Here is a 13,814-nt window from a genome sequence, read left to right as displayed (position 1 = left end):
GGTTTATTTATACTTTAGGAAGGTCTTGGAAGTTTGTTTTCACCTCGTTGAAATTTTTTTGCCGGTAAATCATGTAATTTTCGACATTAATGTCACTCCAATGCACGAAAGCTGTTCCCTTGATGTCCGTCTACTACGTGAACCAAATATTTGCGAGCGTTTCATGACGTAACAACCGGTCAGTGTTTCCAAATACGCGGTTTTGTAACTGTGTAACAGTTCTAGAACGTAAATAAACGTGAGTTACTGTTCATCATTTCTGATTACGAACTTGCGACAACATGACGTGCACAGGATCAGTGGCGTGCTCAATGTGAGGTTGATGGGGGCTATAACCCCCCTTTCGCCCAGTATCTCTAAGGCTATTTATGAATGGTTCGTGGGCTATTTATGTATGGTTCGTGGGGCTATCCGTGAATGGTTCGTGGGGCTATCTGTGAATGGTTCATGGGTCTATCCGTGAATGGTTCGTGGGGCTATCCATGAATGGTTCGTGGGGCTATCCGTGAATGGTTTGTGGGGCTATTTATGAATGGTTCGTGGGGCTATCCGTGAATGGTTCATGGGGCTATCCGTGAATGGTTCGTGGGGCTCAGGCGCGTGCCCAGGATTTTCGTAAGGGGGGGGTTATGAATCTAACACATTTTCCAGTTCACAGGTCAAATTTCTTGTAATAAATTAGATAATTAATAAACTTGGATTTTACCCCAATGAACGCAATCAATGTATTTGCTATGGATGCTTCATGTTTTTATTGCATCATATAAAAGCACCTGCTTCAATATTTCCAAATTATTAATATTTTATATTTAATTGCTCAAATATAATTTTTAAACAAAAAATATGTACACTCAACATTGTAACAACATTAAAGAGATTAAGACTACTTGATGTCTTAAAGACAGTAATAAATAAGGTACCACAGTTGAACAATTTAAATTCTGAAATTTTGGCATCGAGGTTTCTGTGCGAGTTCTGACAATATGTCGTCACAAGTAACTTTTATATCCCGGTGAATGTTCAGAGCAGCTAACCCATTTAATCTTTCTTCGCAAATGGTATTTCGAAGATAGGTCTTCAAGTGCCTCAAAGTTGAGAATGATTTCTCATTTGATGTTGTTGTTACCGGGATTGTACATAATATGAGCAAACGTGTGTTTACCCAGGGAAATATTACTTCACTGCACATATCAATTGCTTCAAGAGCATTTACTAGACGTCTTTGCATTGCTGCAAGATGGCGATACCACAGTTTCATTTCAGTGTGAGCGTCGTCGCCTTGTAATCAAGGTGTCCCGGGTTCAATACCCGGTGGAGGCTAATAGTGCTTCGGATCTCACTTTAAACTTTAGGCCCAGTCCCGATTAGCCTTACTGTGCATAAAGTGGATTTAAAACATCAAATCAATCAACATTGTACTTGTTGTGGAGATGGTTTTGCTAAATATTGTGTACATTTTTGGCATTGTATTATTATATTATTGGTCAAAACATTTCTTTGACAGTCGACAAACAAATACGAACCGCTTCAGTAATTAACATTTTCTACTACAGTGTCATTAATGTGTCATATTCATTTTCATATTAGGTCTATGGAGAGGAATTTTGTATAATGTTAACGTTATGGAACTGCGAAACCAACTGTTGAAGGGACCACTCCCCCCTTCCCCTCCGAAGCCCAGTACCGCACCACAGGATCTGTCACTGAGCCCGACAAAATCTTGCCAGACAGTGCTCGAAATGCAAATTCGTAGCCGAAAAGGGAGGGGATGTTTGATCGATTTTGGAAATACGAGGGGGTACATCCTTGTATGGATCAACATGGAGACAATACAGTAGGTGGAGGATGCTCAATATGAAAATTATTCTAATTGGGGGTATGATTTGTGAAACTTTCTTAACTGGAGGCAGCATCCCCTACTTCGACCACTGATGCCAGAAAAGATGCTTTCAGAAAATGAATTTATTACTGCACATGTATATTACTTATTGTATTTGTTGCGTTTGTACAAGAGAAATATTCAGAAGATTTGTAAGGAATATTTACAGTTAATAGGATGCCTACCTAGTCTATCCCGTGTCGTAATACAAACTTTATCCCTTTCCTACAAAATAATAAAACTGTCCATGGCAACCGTGATTTTATAATGTGGTTGCATACATATACACTAGCGACTGTTGCCACTAGTGACTAGTGCCACTGCTCCGACGCCAGGGTTTCAAATACCTTGGTGGATCTATAAGATAGGTAATATCGTTTTTCGAGGGTTCGTGAACAAAACAAAAAGTAAATGATTTTAAAGTCCATTTTATATTCAGATACGTTAATCGGGACTGGTCTTAAAGTTTAAATCGGGATACGTACCACTGTGCAATGCACCTTCACAGGGGATCAAACCCAGGACCTCTTTGATTACACCACCATCGGTGAGGCCCCTGAAATCATTGAGGAAACTTGTTCATCATGATGTTCTCTCGCCCTGCGAAAGTTTATTGGTGATATAGGGTGACATCCTACACACGTCTTCAGACATACACACGCGGGCACACCCCTCCCCTGCACACACACGATTGTATGCTTACAGCACATGCTGTGCTCTCCCAGAAAAACAATTCTAAATCCGCCTATGGATATATCTGCTATCAAATAATGAACGTCACTTACCTCGACAGTTCCTTGACATAATTTTGCAACAAGGTTTGCAATATCTTCTGTTATGCCTTCTTGTTGAATATCAAGAGTCTGAAAGTTCGCACGTTTCACTCTCGCAATTCGGATGGAATTCCTCTGAACTTAAATCGACCTTTTCTGACGTTCTATTTGTGGAAGGTGAAGCTTCAACTTCCATTGTTTGTTTCTTTTGGAAATAATCTAATAATATATTTCTCCTCTTTTTTCTATTCATCTTTAGTTCCACGTCAAAAATCTATTACACACGCAGAAACGTAACACACAACACAACCACTTCGACTTGCTACCTTGCAGACTGCAACTCGCTACAACCCCAGTGAACACCAGGACTTGGGACAAAGATACCGGGCGGTCGAATGTCTGAACCATGCATCCAGCTTGGTCCAGCTCAAATTACGTTACCAGTGTTGACAGCAACCAGTAGTGTTGGCAACTGCTAAATTATTTACGCACAAATTCAAGCGAGATCTTTCACACATGTTACAAGAAAATTCAATAAACTGAAGGCTGGAAATTGGTTGCGAAAAAAATATCTAATTTGTAAAGAGCACAAGAGTAAAACGTATAATATTTTGGCATATTAATTGCTTTTATTTTGTTTATGAACTGACTGGGCCAGTTGCGCTATATAACGCATCCCTCCCTTCCTCCCGGCATGCTATTGTACAAAACATTGCTTGCCTCCTTCGTAAAACCATGCCTCGCTACTGCCTGCAACAATCATTATTATTATTATAATTATTGATATTTTGAAATAAATATGCATCCAGGTGCGAAATAAGATTTTGACTTACTTTGCCTACTAATTGTAGTGATTCAAATCTCACAGAACTTTGCTCTGCTGGTATAAATGGTATAAGAAGGGGAAAGAAAGAAAAGGGAAGTTAGCAGCACTGTCGTAACAGGAAAGGGAGGGTCATTCTCCTAAGAGGGTCATCGTGGGTGAAAGAAAGGGGAGGAGGGATTCCTTCAGTTCGCATTCCAAGGGTTGCGGCTCTTTTCTTGACCATACTGAGAAGGAAATTCTCCTTCCTTTTCAGTGACTAAGGAATGAATGAATGCTTGTGCATTGCTGTAACTCAACTCCAGTATTATCAAAAGTAATTGAAGAAGCAATACATTTCTCATTGCCAAATGTAAACATTTTACAATATTGGCAATTTATGAAATAAAATGTATTTCTGCTTTGATTTTTTTTAAATGACGAAACCAATTGGAGGGTTTTAACCCCCACCAACCCCCCCCTGGGCACGCCACTGGTGGGGCTATCCGTGAATCGTTCGTGGGGCTAGCGCCAATGGTTCGTGGGGCTAGCGCCAATGGTTCGTGGGACTATCCGAGAATGGTGTGTGGGGCTACGAATATTTTTTTCGAAACCAATTTTTAACTATTGAAACCTTTGCGTGGCCCTACTAACCTATCCACGCGCCAATGGTTCGTGGGGCTAGCGCCAATGGTTTGTGGGGCTAGCGCCAATGGTTCGTGGGGCTATCTTTTTCACTATTGAAACCTTTGCGTGGCCCTACTAACCTATCCACGCGCCAGTGGTTTGTGGGGCTAGCGCCAATGGTTCGTGAGGCTAGCGCCATTGGTTCGTGGGGCTATATTTTTAACTATTGAAACCTTTGCGTGGCCCTACTAACCTATCCACGTGCCAATGGTTCGTGGGGCTAGCGCCAATGGTTTGTGGGGCTAGCGCCAATGGTTCGTGGGGCTATCTTTTTCACTATTGAAACCTTTGCGTGGCCCTACTAACCTATCCACGCGCCAGTGGTTTGTGGGGCTAGCGCCAATGGTTCGTGGGGCAAGCGCCAATGGTTCGTGGGGCTATATTTTTAACTATTGAAACCTTTGCGTGGCCCTACTAACCTATCCACGTGCCAATGGTTCGTGGGGCTAGCGCCAATGGTTCGTGGGGCTATCTTTTTCACTATTGAAACCTTTGCGTGGCCCTACTAACCTATCCACGCGCCAATGGTTCGTGGGGCTATATTTTTAACTATTGAAACCTTTGCGTGGCCCTACTAACCTATCCACGCGCCAATGTTTCGTGGGGCTAGCGCCAATGGTTCGTGGGGCTATATTTTTAACTATTGAAACCTTTGCATGGCCCTACTAACCTATCCACGCGCCAATGGTTCGTGGGGCTATATTTTTAACTATTGAAACCTTTGCGTGGCCCTACTAACCTACCCACGCGCCAATGGTTCGTGGGGCTATGTTTTTAACTATTGAAAACTTTGCGTGGCCCTACTAACCTATCCACGCGCCAATGGTTCGTGGGGCTAGCGCCAATGGTTCGTGGGGCTATCTTTTTCACTATTGAAACCTTTGCGTGGCCCTACTAACCTATCCACGTGCCAATGGTTCGTGGGGCTAGCGCCAATGGTTCGTGGGGCTATCTTTTTCACTATTGAAACCTTTGCGTGGCCCTACTAACCTATCCACGCACCAATGGTTTCAGTTGCTTTGTTTTATTTCAATCACTTATCGCACAACACACTTGCTACCTTGCGTTCTGACGTCAGCAGACTGAAGTTTATTTTTAGGCTAAAGGCCTATGTTGTTATCCATATCATTAAAATTTCAGTAACCACCAAACGTCTCTAATTCCCTTATTTTAGTATTTTCCACATTCATACTTACGTATTCTCCATACTAGTACCTAGATATTTTGCTATGAAGAAGGTCGCAACACTGCATAACCACTGATCATGGACTACGCTAGTCAAGATTTCTCCGCCATATCGCGTGTAACGCAAGCAAAAGCGAAGAAAATAAAAATACTCCATATTTCGAAAATTGAGATTATTTGCCTGCAAAAAACGAAACGCGAAATAGAAGAATCCTTACGAATGCAGAATATGTAAGTATCAATGTGAAAAATACGAAAATAAGGGAATTAGAGACGTTTGGTGGTTACCGAAATTTTAATACAAACTTTATAAAAAAAATCCTCCTAACAATTAAGAGACGTGCAAAGGTTAATATCAAAATGCATTCAGATACTAACTGCATGAAATGAAAAAGAAATAGTGGAAAATAGTTGTGTTACGTGTCACGTGTGGCACGAAGCCTTGATCATGACCTTGACGTGGTCATCTGACGAAGTGGAGCCTGGGCCACTGATAATCCTACCTGGCAACTTTTTGTATATATGTATATAAAGGTCCTTGTGACCGACAGACGCGGTGGAGCCTAGGCCACCAAGAATAATCCTCCTAGGCAAACATTTATATGACCTACCAGACTACACGCTACCCTGAAGACGGAGGCAGATTCAGCCTCCGAAATGTAGGTAAATCTCTTCAAGAATTAACAATGGTTAAAAGTCCAAAAACTAGAACGAATAAATCGCCACTTATTAGCTACAAAGAAGAATGGAGTGTTGGACCGCCAAATCTTTGAAAGTTTTTCAGTTTTTTCAAAGACCTTTGAAAAGGACAAATCTTGACAAGTGAGTTGTTTCCCTTGGCTGTTCTTCTAGTCACTGAAGATCATTGGTATCAGTGAAGAAAAATTCATCGGTGTCAGCTCAGCATTAATCTTAACCTAACGACAAAATTATAGTTGCTGTTGTGGAATGTCATGTTGGGTGCTATATTCACTTGCACGAAGTGTTCGGACTGTTCTGCTTCAGGGTAAGGTAACAGACATAATTTACTTCATGATAACACATTTCCGTGAGTTCATAACAATGGAGAATGTTCATAAACAACATAATCTTCACAAACCATGCAAAATACTTCACTTTCTCGAGGGGGTACAGAGACTCAAGGATACCACCTATTGTTTAAGTTGTTTGAAAATGGATATTGAGATATCATAACCTCAACATTTTCATCCTGGTTAAACTTTTAGGTGTGACTACTGTCACAAGATGGTGAGACTATCATATTGACATATTTTCACCAGTTTTGTTAGTTAATTTCATACATTGTCAATGTTATCATAAGCAGGGAACGGATTTATGTGGTAAAAATGTGTTTAATTTAGTTATATTCACCAAAATATTGAGTTAAATATGGACTTAAAATTGTTAAAAAATATATCTTTTTAATAATATAAGACACTATGCGATCTACATAAAATACAGTACGCTTATATTGACAGTAATCGTAAAACAACACAAAATCTGTTTTAATTTTCTGTTACAGTACATCATGCTACGATGCCAGGGGTCCTGGGTTCGAATTCCGACCTGGGCATGGGTGTTCGCGAGTATCCATTCATCACATCATCACTCATCCATATCTTCGCAAATTAGCCAAAAGTGACACAAAAAGCGAAGTAAAATAAAGCAAATCAATCATTTTCTGTTTTCGAAACAATGAAAAACAAAATTTTGTAAGTGTCTGAATGTGAACTTACTTCTGTTGTCTCTTAAGATGGATTCATATTGAATAAAACAACATCGTAAGAAGTAATGGGAGTGTATTTCAAATTTATCAGTTATTCACAAGAAGTCCCCCGTCCCTGAATTATTTCTGTCACACATATATGGAGTATATGTTGAGAAATGTTAAAAAATATTAACCAAAACCTAATTTGTGTACAAATATGGAAATTAAAAATTTAATTTTTCAAGTCTGCATGTCATGATGGGCAAAGATGATGCAAAAAATAATCGATTTCAGCTTCATACACAAATATGTATTTACATGTAAATCCGTTCCCTGATCATATGCATAACATGAAAAATAAAGATAAGTATTATTATTACATGGAGCAGTTAACTGTGTCATCCACACATTGTGCAAATTTCTTATTATTCTTAGCGACATGGAATCTAACAAGCAATGCAAGAAGAAATAATTATCTTTCATAAAAGATACTCCCAAACAGCGACAAATCATGAGACTTGGTGAAAATAGCACAAAATCTAGGTACACCACCTACTGAAGGTAGTCCTCCTTAAAACTTTATGTAGTTACCAGTTTCTTAATGGTTTTTTTTTATGTTCTGGAACAGAAATTAAGCTATTAATACATCAATCTTTACGTAGTGATAGAAATCTGTTGTGGGTTAATTATTTAAGTGTGATATTATTTTATTTTGTTTGCAGACAAGTATTGTAAGCATGGTCTATAGTCAGTCAGAAATACTCCATAAGGAGGTATTTTTGTTTGAAAGAATAGATTCTTCTGGGCAACAAGAAGCAATGAAACATTTAAAGTGTATTGTGTTTCTGAGACCTACGAAGGAGAACATAGAACTTCTTTCCAAAGAATTAAGATATCCCAAGTATGGTGCCTATTACATATGTAAGTATATTTTATTTAAATACAAAGGTACAAAATATTTGTGATAGATCGTGGTGTCTTTATTTTATTATATTCTAGAGCAACGGTTCTCAAACTTTTTCCTCATTGTACCCTTTAGTCATGACTAGTGCTATGATTTTCATGACTTAGCATATTTTTTTTTTGGTAAGGGTGATGTGTTCCCTAAATATATAGAAATCCATATTGTGATGGAGTTTTGGTCATATTCAGCATATTTTCGCTTCTTCAGTCATTTTACAAGTGGATTCGTTCTTACTCCCATGTTCACTAGAGGGTTTTTTGGACTGCATCAAAATGTTTTTCATTTTTAATTGAAAATTTACAGAAAGTATTCACTGTGCATTTCAACTCATCAGGGCCCATACAGTGAACTAAAGATAGTATGTATATGAAAATATTTCGGCATAAGTTAGATATTGATGTTTGAAACAGTCCAGTTATAAGGGCATATTTTTCAAATTATAGTGCATATTTTGTAAAATTGTAGGTCGTAAGAGCATATTTTATTTTGCGTATTTTGGTGATTTTTAGATCATAAAAATCCTAGCCCTAGTCATAACTAAATGTCTAATGTACCCCCACCATATGTTTTGTCCGAATAGTGGACTTTGGGGAATTTTTTTGGCTGCCTGATGGTTGGAGGTGTGGTTGCAATAGAGCAAAATAGCATTTTGACTGTATGCGGAAAGATGTTAAACAAATAAACATTAGAGGTAACAGTTTCATACATCGGAGACACATTTCTTCAATTTTACACAAGAAACTACTTACAGAAATGAGGTTCTCCAAGGTTTACAACATTCGTCGAGGTATTTTCTTTTATCGTGGAATATATTTAACCGGGAAATCATGTATTTTTCAAGAGAAATATCTCACCGACGCACAATTGCCATTGCTTTAATTTCCTTGCCCTATGACAACCGGATGCTGCGTACGTTTGATGACGTAAGCCCCTGTCAGTGTTTCAATCCCCCCTCTTTTTTTTTTTTTTACTATGCTTGCCTAACGTAATTAAACCTAACCTAACCTTATCGGAAATGGTTCGTGGGGCTATCCGTCTATCGGTCAGCTACTGTGCATAATGGTTCGTGGGGCTATCTGTGTATGGTTCATGGGGCTATCCGTGTATGGTTCGTGGGGCTATCCGTGTATGGTTTGTGGGGCTATCGATCAGCTACCCGAGCTATACGTCAGTTACCCGTGCATAATATATAATTTCCACCAGTGACAAACACGATAGTAGGTATTTTTCGGTGGTGCAGAAGGTTGAAACACTGCATACCCACAACGTGAGTCAAGATGTGCCTGCCATATTGTGTGTTCCGGAAGTGAAGAAAGGAATAAAAAAAAGCACTCAGAATGTGAAAAATTGCGTTTGTTTTCGTGTAAAAAGAATAATGACACCTTGAACTATGTTCCACAATACACAATTGGTAAGTATAAACCATGCGAAACATAAAATATCCGATTTTAATGTGTCTCCGATCTATGAAATTGTTACCAACATTAGAATCGTATGTTTATTATTTTACTGGGTGTTCCTTCATTTTCAATCTTTATGATTAGTTACAAAAATAAAAATATGAAACACATGTATGCTAAGGAGTTTAATTTTCATACATTTTTCCAGAGTTATTGAAAAAATAAGTTTGTAAACAAACTGTCAAGCACGATTTTGGAGTTATTATTGTAAATCCTTAGAGTTTCCAGTGAGAAGGATGTGCCTGCATACTGATGTCTGGTTGTGCACTTGAAACTTTCAAGCAGAGATTCAGCTCCAAGTTTACTCTATTGTAGATTTCGAATGAGTATTTTATTTCAAAACATATGAAACAGAAATAAGGAGTGTCAGTGATAAAATTAGCCTTATTTTCCTGTTGAGTTTTAAAGCTACAAAGTCTGAAACAATGAAGTCTGCTCTACACACCTACAGCAGAAATGTAGTGTGGGTATTCTTGACATTTCTTTTCCGAGCTGATCGCATACCCTCTTCAAGTCATTCATGTACCCCTGAGGGTACGCGTACCACAATTTGAGAACCACTGGTATAAAGTCTGGAGTTCTTGTTGTTACAATCTGATACCATGTGTTCAAGGAAATTACATTTGTAATAGATTGAGACGTGCAAGCATTAAATGACGAAAAGTGTGTGCTATTTATGGCTTAGGACAGAGTAACCTAACCTAACCTGATTTTGTGACCAAATTTTAATACTGATATTACATTTTAAATATCCACTTTAAATTCCAATAGTATTTTGTCATTGTATTCAATTTTTCGTAAAAAAAATTGTGTGTTTGTCTTTACAGATTTTAGTAACATTATAGCAAAAGCTGACATTAAAGTATTAGCAGAATCAGATGAGCAGGAGGTCGTGAGAGAGGTGCAAGAATTCTATGGTGACTACATAGCTGTAAGCCCACATCTGTTTTCCCTGAACATTATTGGGTGTTCACAAGGTATGTATTGTTATCGTAACTAGTTGAGTAATTTATATGTTGCACCCTTTGGTAAATTTTCATAGAATAAGTTACATTTGTTAAATCATGCTGCTAAAGATAGTATGAGAGGATTTAGGATTTTGACATACTCAAATTTTGTGAGCTAGATTTATTTAGAATTTTTAGTGTGATGAACTAGAGTTTACACTTGTAAGTGTGGTAATTGTTCACAACTGAAGGGTTCAGATAATTTGCATTAGAATAACGCATGAAAACTATTTAATGTATTGTTAATACAGTGTGTTTCAAACCGCACAACCAAAGTTATGATTGGTTGTAACCATAAGCGATATTTACACACAGTTTTCTGCATTTTAAAGCCTCATCAGTTGAGATATTTTCCAATAGTTAAAATTGTCAGTTTACATTATACAAATAATTATACCACTTCCACCAATTAGTAAGATTTTTTTTATTTTTTTTTTTTTTTTTTTACAGTACACCACTTTTGGGTGAGAAAAAGATGTACGAAATGTATTCAATAAGTTAGGGAATGGAAACTACATTGACTAATTGAAAAAGTGTACTTTTTGGGGCATATCACATTAGCTAGCAACACTATCAGACCAAAATGTTGTAAACGTATGTAGACATCATTTGCTGAGCTGATTACAAACATATTAATGAGGCCATGTTTCTTTATTGATTTTTGATATGTCTATTATTTATTTTAAACATAATGTCAGTCCTTGCGAAGCCTTTGATTATGGTATTTCATAGTAATGTTTTTTGTTTGTTTGTTTCAATGCTCAAATGTATATTGTAATTATACCATACACACTTTTCATAGGTATGACATGGAATCTTACACATCTTCAGCGCACTGTACAAGGGATTACAGCTGTTCTATTATCATTGAAAAAGTGTCCATTCATTAGATACCAGTATTCTTCAGATATGGCCAAAAGGTTGGCAGAGAAAATACGGGTAAGTAGAAAAAAGAAAGTTGAGTCGTTGCCACAACACAATGCTTGTAAAATGGATAATTAATTATTTGCATTGTTTATTTACATGTATACTTGTTATGTATACAATTAATAATGCATTAAGGATTGCATTTTCCTTACTTGTATCTCTTGAGAAATGTATGTGTTACGCTAGTGTCAAGGTCACCTGATGTGTTATGACATTAAAATTTGTACTATTTAAAGTGAAGGAAGATACCTCCAAGCTAATATCAGCTCTTATGTCATTACCAATTGGTTTGTTGCTAATTTCATTCCAATCTATTAATTTTGAAATCCGTCCATTTTTTAAAAAAAATTCTTCTTGCATTGCAATGTATAGCATGTAATTGAGCATTAAGAAAGGAAAATACGTACTATTGTGTACTAAATGATATTGCATCCAGTTCCTGTTTTTAATCAGTGAGTAAAATGAAAGCATATTGATTATTTTAAGATCTTTACGTTATATAGTGTTCTATGTACGAATCCCGGCTTGTGAAAGAATCGCATATGGCCTTATCTTCGATCTCACATTGAAGGAGGAGAAACGTAAATTCGTAACATTTGTAAATTAGAAAGTGTTATTTTTTTTTTAAATTTTGTTTGTTGTTTAATAAAAGCACATGTTATTGTACTATTGTGTTACAGTTTAACCCAAGGGTTTCCTCAGTGTGTAGTTATTTGGCCATTTGTGTACATGTCAGATTTCTCTTCCAGAGGGGGGATTCCGTTTCGCATTGGTCACCACGAAATATCTATACTAGTAAGATACTGAAGGCATTGTGGGGTTAATGTTAACACATGGGAAATAGATTGGGTTGGCATTGTGTCAGTTTCTGGTTGTGCTCTAAATATTGGCTTGGGGTATCAACATGCACACTAAGTCTCCAGAACTCTCAGGGAAAGATTTATTTGGGGAAGTTCTGTTAATTGGATGAGGTACCAAGAAAAGTTCCTTGTGTAACATCTCATGTACAATAGCTATGGTTTGAATCCCAAGTGGCACATTTATCAAAGATAAATTCTTCTTTGCTAAATATTCTGTTGTAATATCTGGATAATACAAAGAATAACAAAGGGGCTTGACTACGTTTGATAAATCTTACTATACATTGTGTATCTGAGAGAGAGGTACATTATTGATATATAATAATACATATAAAGTGAACATCTGTTTATTTGAGGCAGGTACAAAATGTATTGTAATGATCAACTGAGGTTGAAACTTGGTTTCTTTCAGCAAGTTTCATTAAGTGTAACAATAATTAGTTTCAATTTACCGAATTGTCCGCTGTGGTCCTCCAGTCATTGCTACCAGCGCTACTGGTGAGACGAAAGGGAACCGATAGGAAAGTTTTTGGTGATTTTGTTGGGAGTTTATGGGAAAGTTTGAAGTTTAAGTTGGGGTTCTTTGTGACACTGTGGAATGTTGGGTAGACCCCTCCACTGGTGGTTCGTCTCGCTATATTTTTTTAAAAAAAATTATATATTTTTTGGCTATAGTAATTTTAACATGTTTACTCATGAAATAGAACTTAATTACAGTTCTGCATTTACAGTGCTGCTCAAGAAACGTTTTGCATATTATGATTGCATGCGGTTTGAGTCGCGATATTCCCTAAAGGTATACAATGTTCATTATGTGAGAAATGCTCGAGACAGAAACCGACATAATGCCCCAAGTGAGTTCGATATTCAGCAGATAGAGGGCAGTAGTTGCCACATGATCCCTGAGCAGATTTGAAAGCAGCCCGATGGGAGGCATTGTCCGTGTCTTATCCGCACTTGTGAGTTGGAAACTGCACAGAGAGCAGGTGGAAAACGAAGGGCAACATGCCTCGAGCAACCGTTTCTGCTACGGACCGGATTCGAATTGTAACGCTGCTTCAAGAGGGATATGGCCAAGTAGACGTCGATGCCCTTGTTGGAGTGAGCCAAGGTGATGTCCATCGAGTGTGGAAGAAGTTCAGGGAGACACAATCAGTTGCTAATCGACCAAGGGCAGGGCGGCCACGCAACAACATGCAGGGAAGATCGGTACGTGGTGATTTCGGCACATCGTAGACCCACTGCAACTGTTACGTCAAGAAGACCCATACCCGAGGTTCCTCTTAATCCATACCATCAGTTTGCACCCGTTAAGCAAAAGCATAAGGGTTTGGAGACGATCAGATGAGAGATTGAACGAGCCCTTCATCCAGGAACGTCACCAACAGCAGGGGGGGCTCCATCATGTTTTGGGGTGGAATCATGTTTGGTTGACGTAAGCCCCTAATTCCTCTCCAGTGCCACATGACTGGTCTGATGTACAGAAACGCTATTCTCGAACCCGTGGTAGCAGGTTTCTCTACAACTGTGGGGGATGGCTTCACGCTGGTGGATGATAACGC

At 38.1% G+C, this 13,814-nt stretch overlaps 1 protein-coding gene across 1 annotated transcript in view; it reads left to right on the top strand.

The window, feature by feature from the left end:
* Vps45 (vacuolar protein sorting 45) overlaps positions 1 to 13,814 on the top strand; it is a 29,266-nt gene that overhangs the window by 964 nt on the left and 14,488 nt on the right. The window contains exons 2-4 of the mRNA XM_083141372.1: positions 7,757 to 7,955; positions 10,286 to 10,435; positions 11,268 to 11,404. Of these exons, the coding sequence (XP_082997498.1) occupies positions 7,757 to 7,955; positions 10,286 to 10,435; positions 11,268 to 11,404 (486 nt within the window). The remainder of the gene's footprint in view (positions 1 to 7,756; positions 7,956 to 10,285; positions 10,436 to 11,267; positions 11,405 to 13,814) is intronic.

The sequence above is a fragment of the Lepisma saccharinum genome, chromosome 19 (assembly GCF_977018435.1).
Source record: "Lepisma saccharinum chromosome 19, izLepSacc3.1, whole genome shotgun sequence".
Taxonomy (NCBI): domain Eukaryota; kingdom Metazoa; phylum Arthropoda; class Insecta; order Zygentoma; family Lepismatidae; genus Lepisma; species Lepisma saccharinum.
The sequence above is the reverse complement of the archived record's forward strand: the minus strand, read 5'-3'. Positions and strand labels throughout refer to the sequence as shown.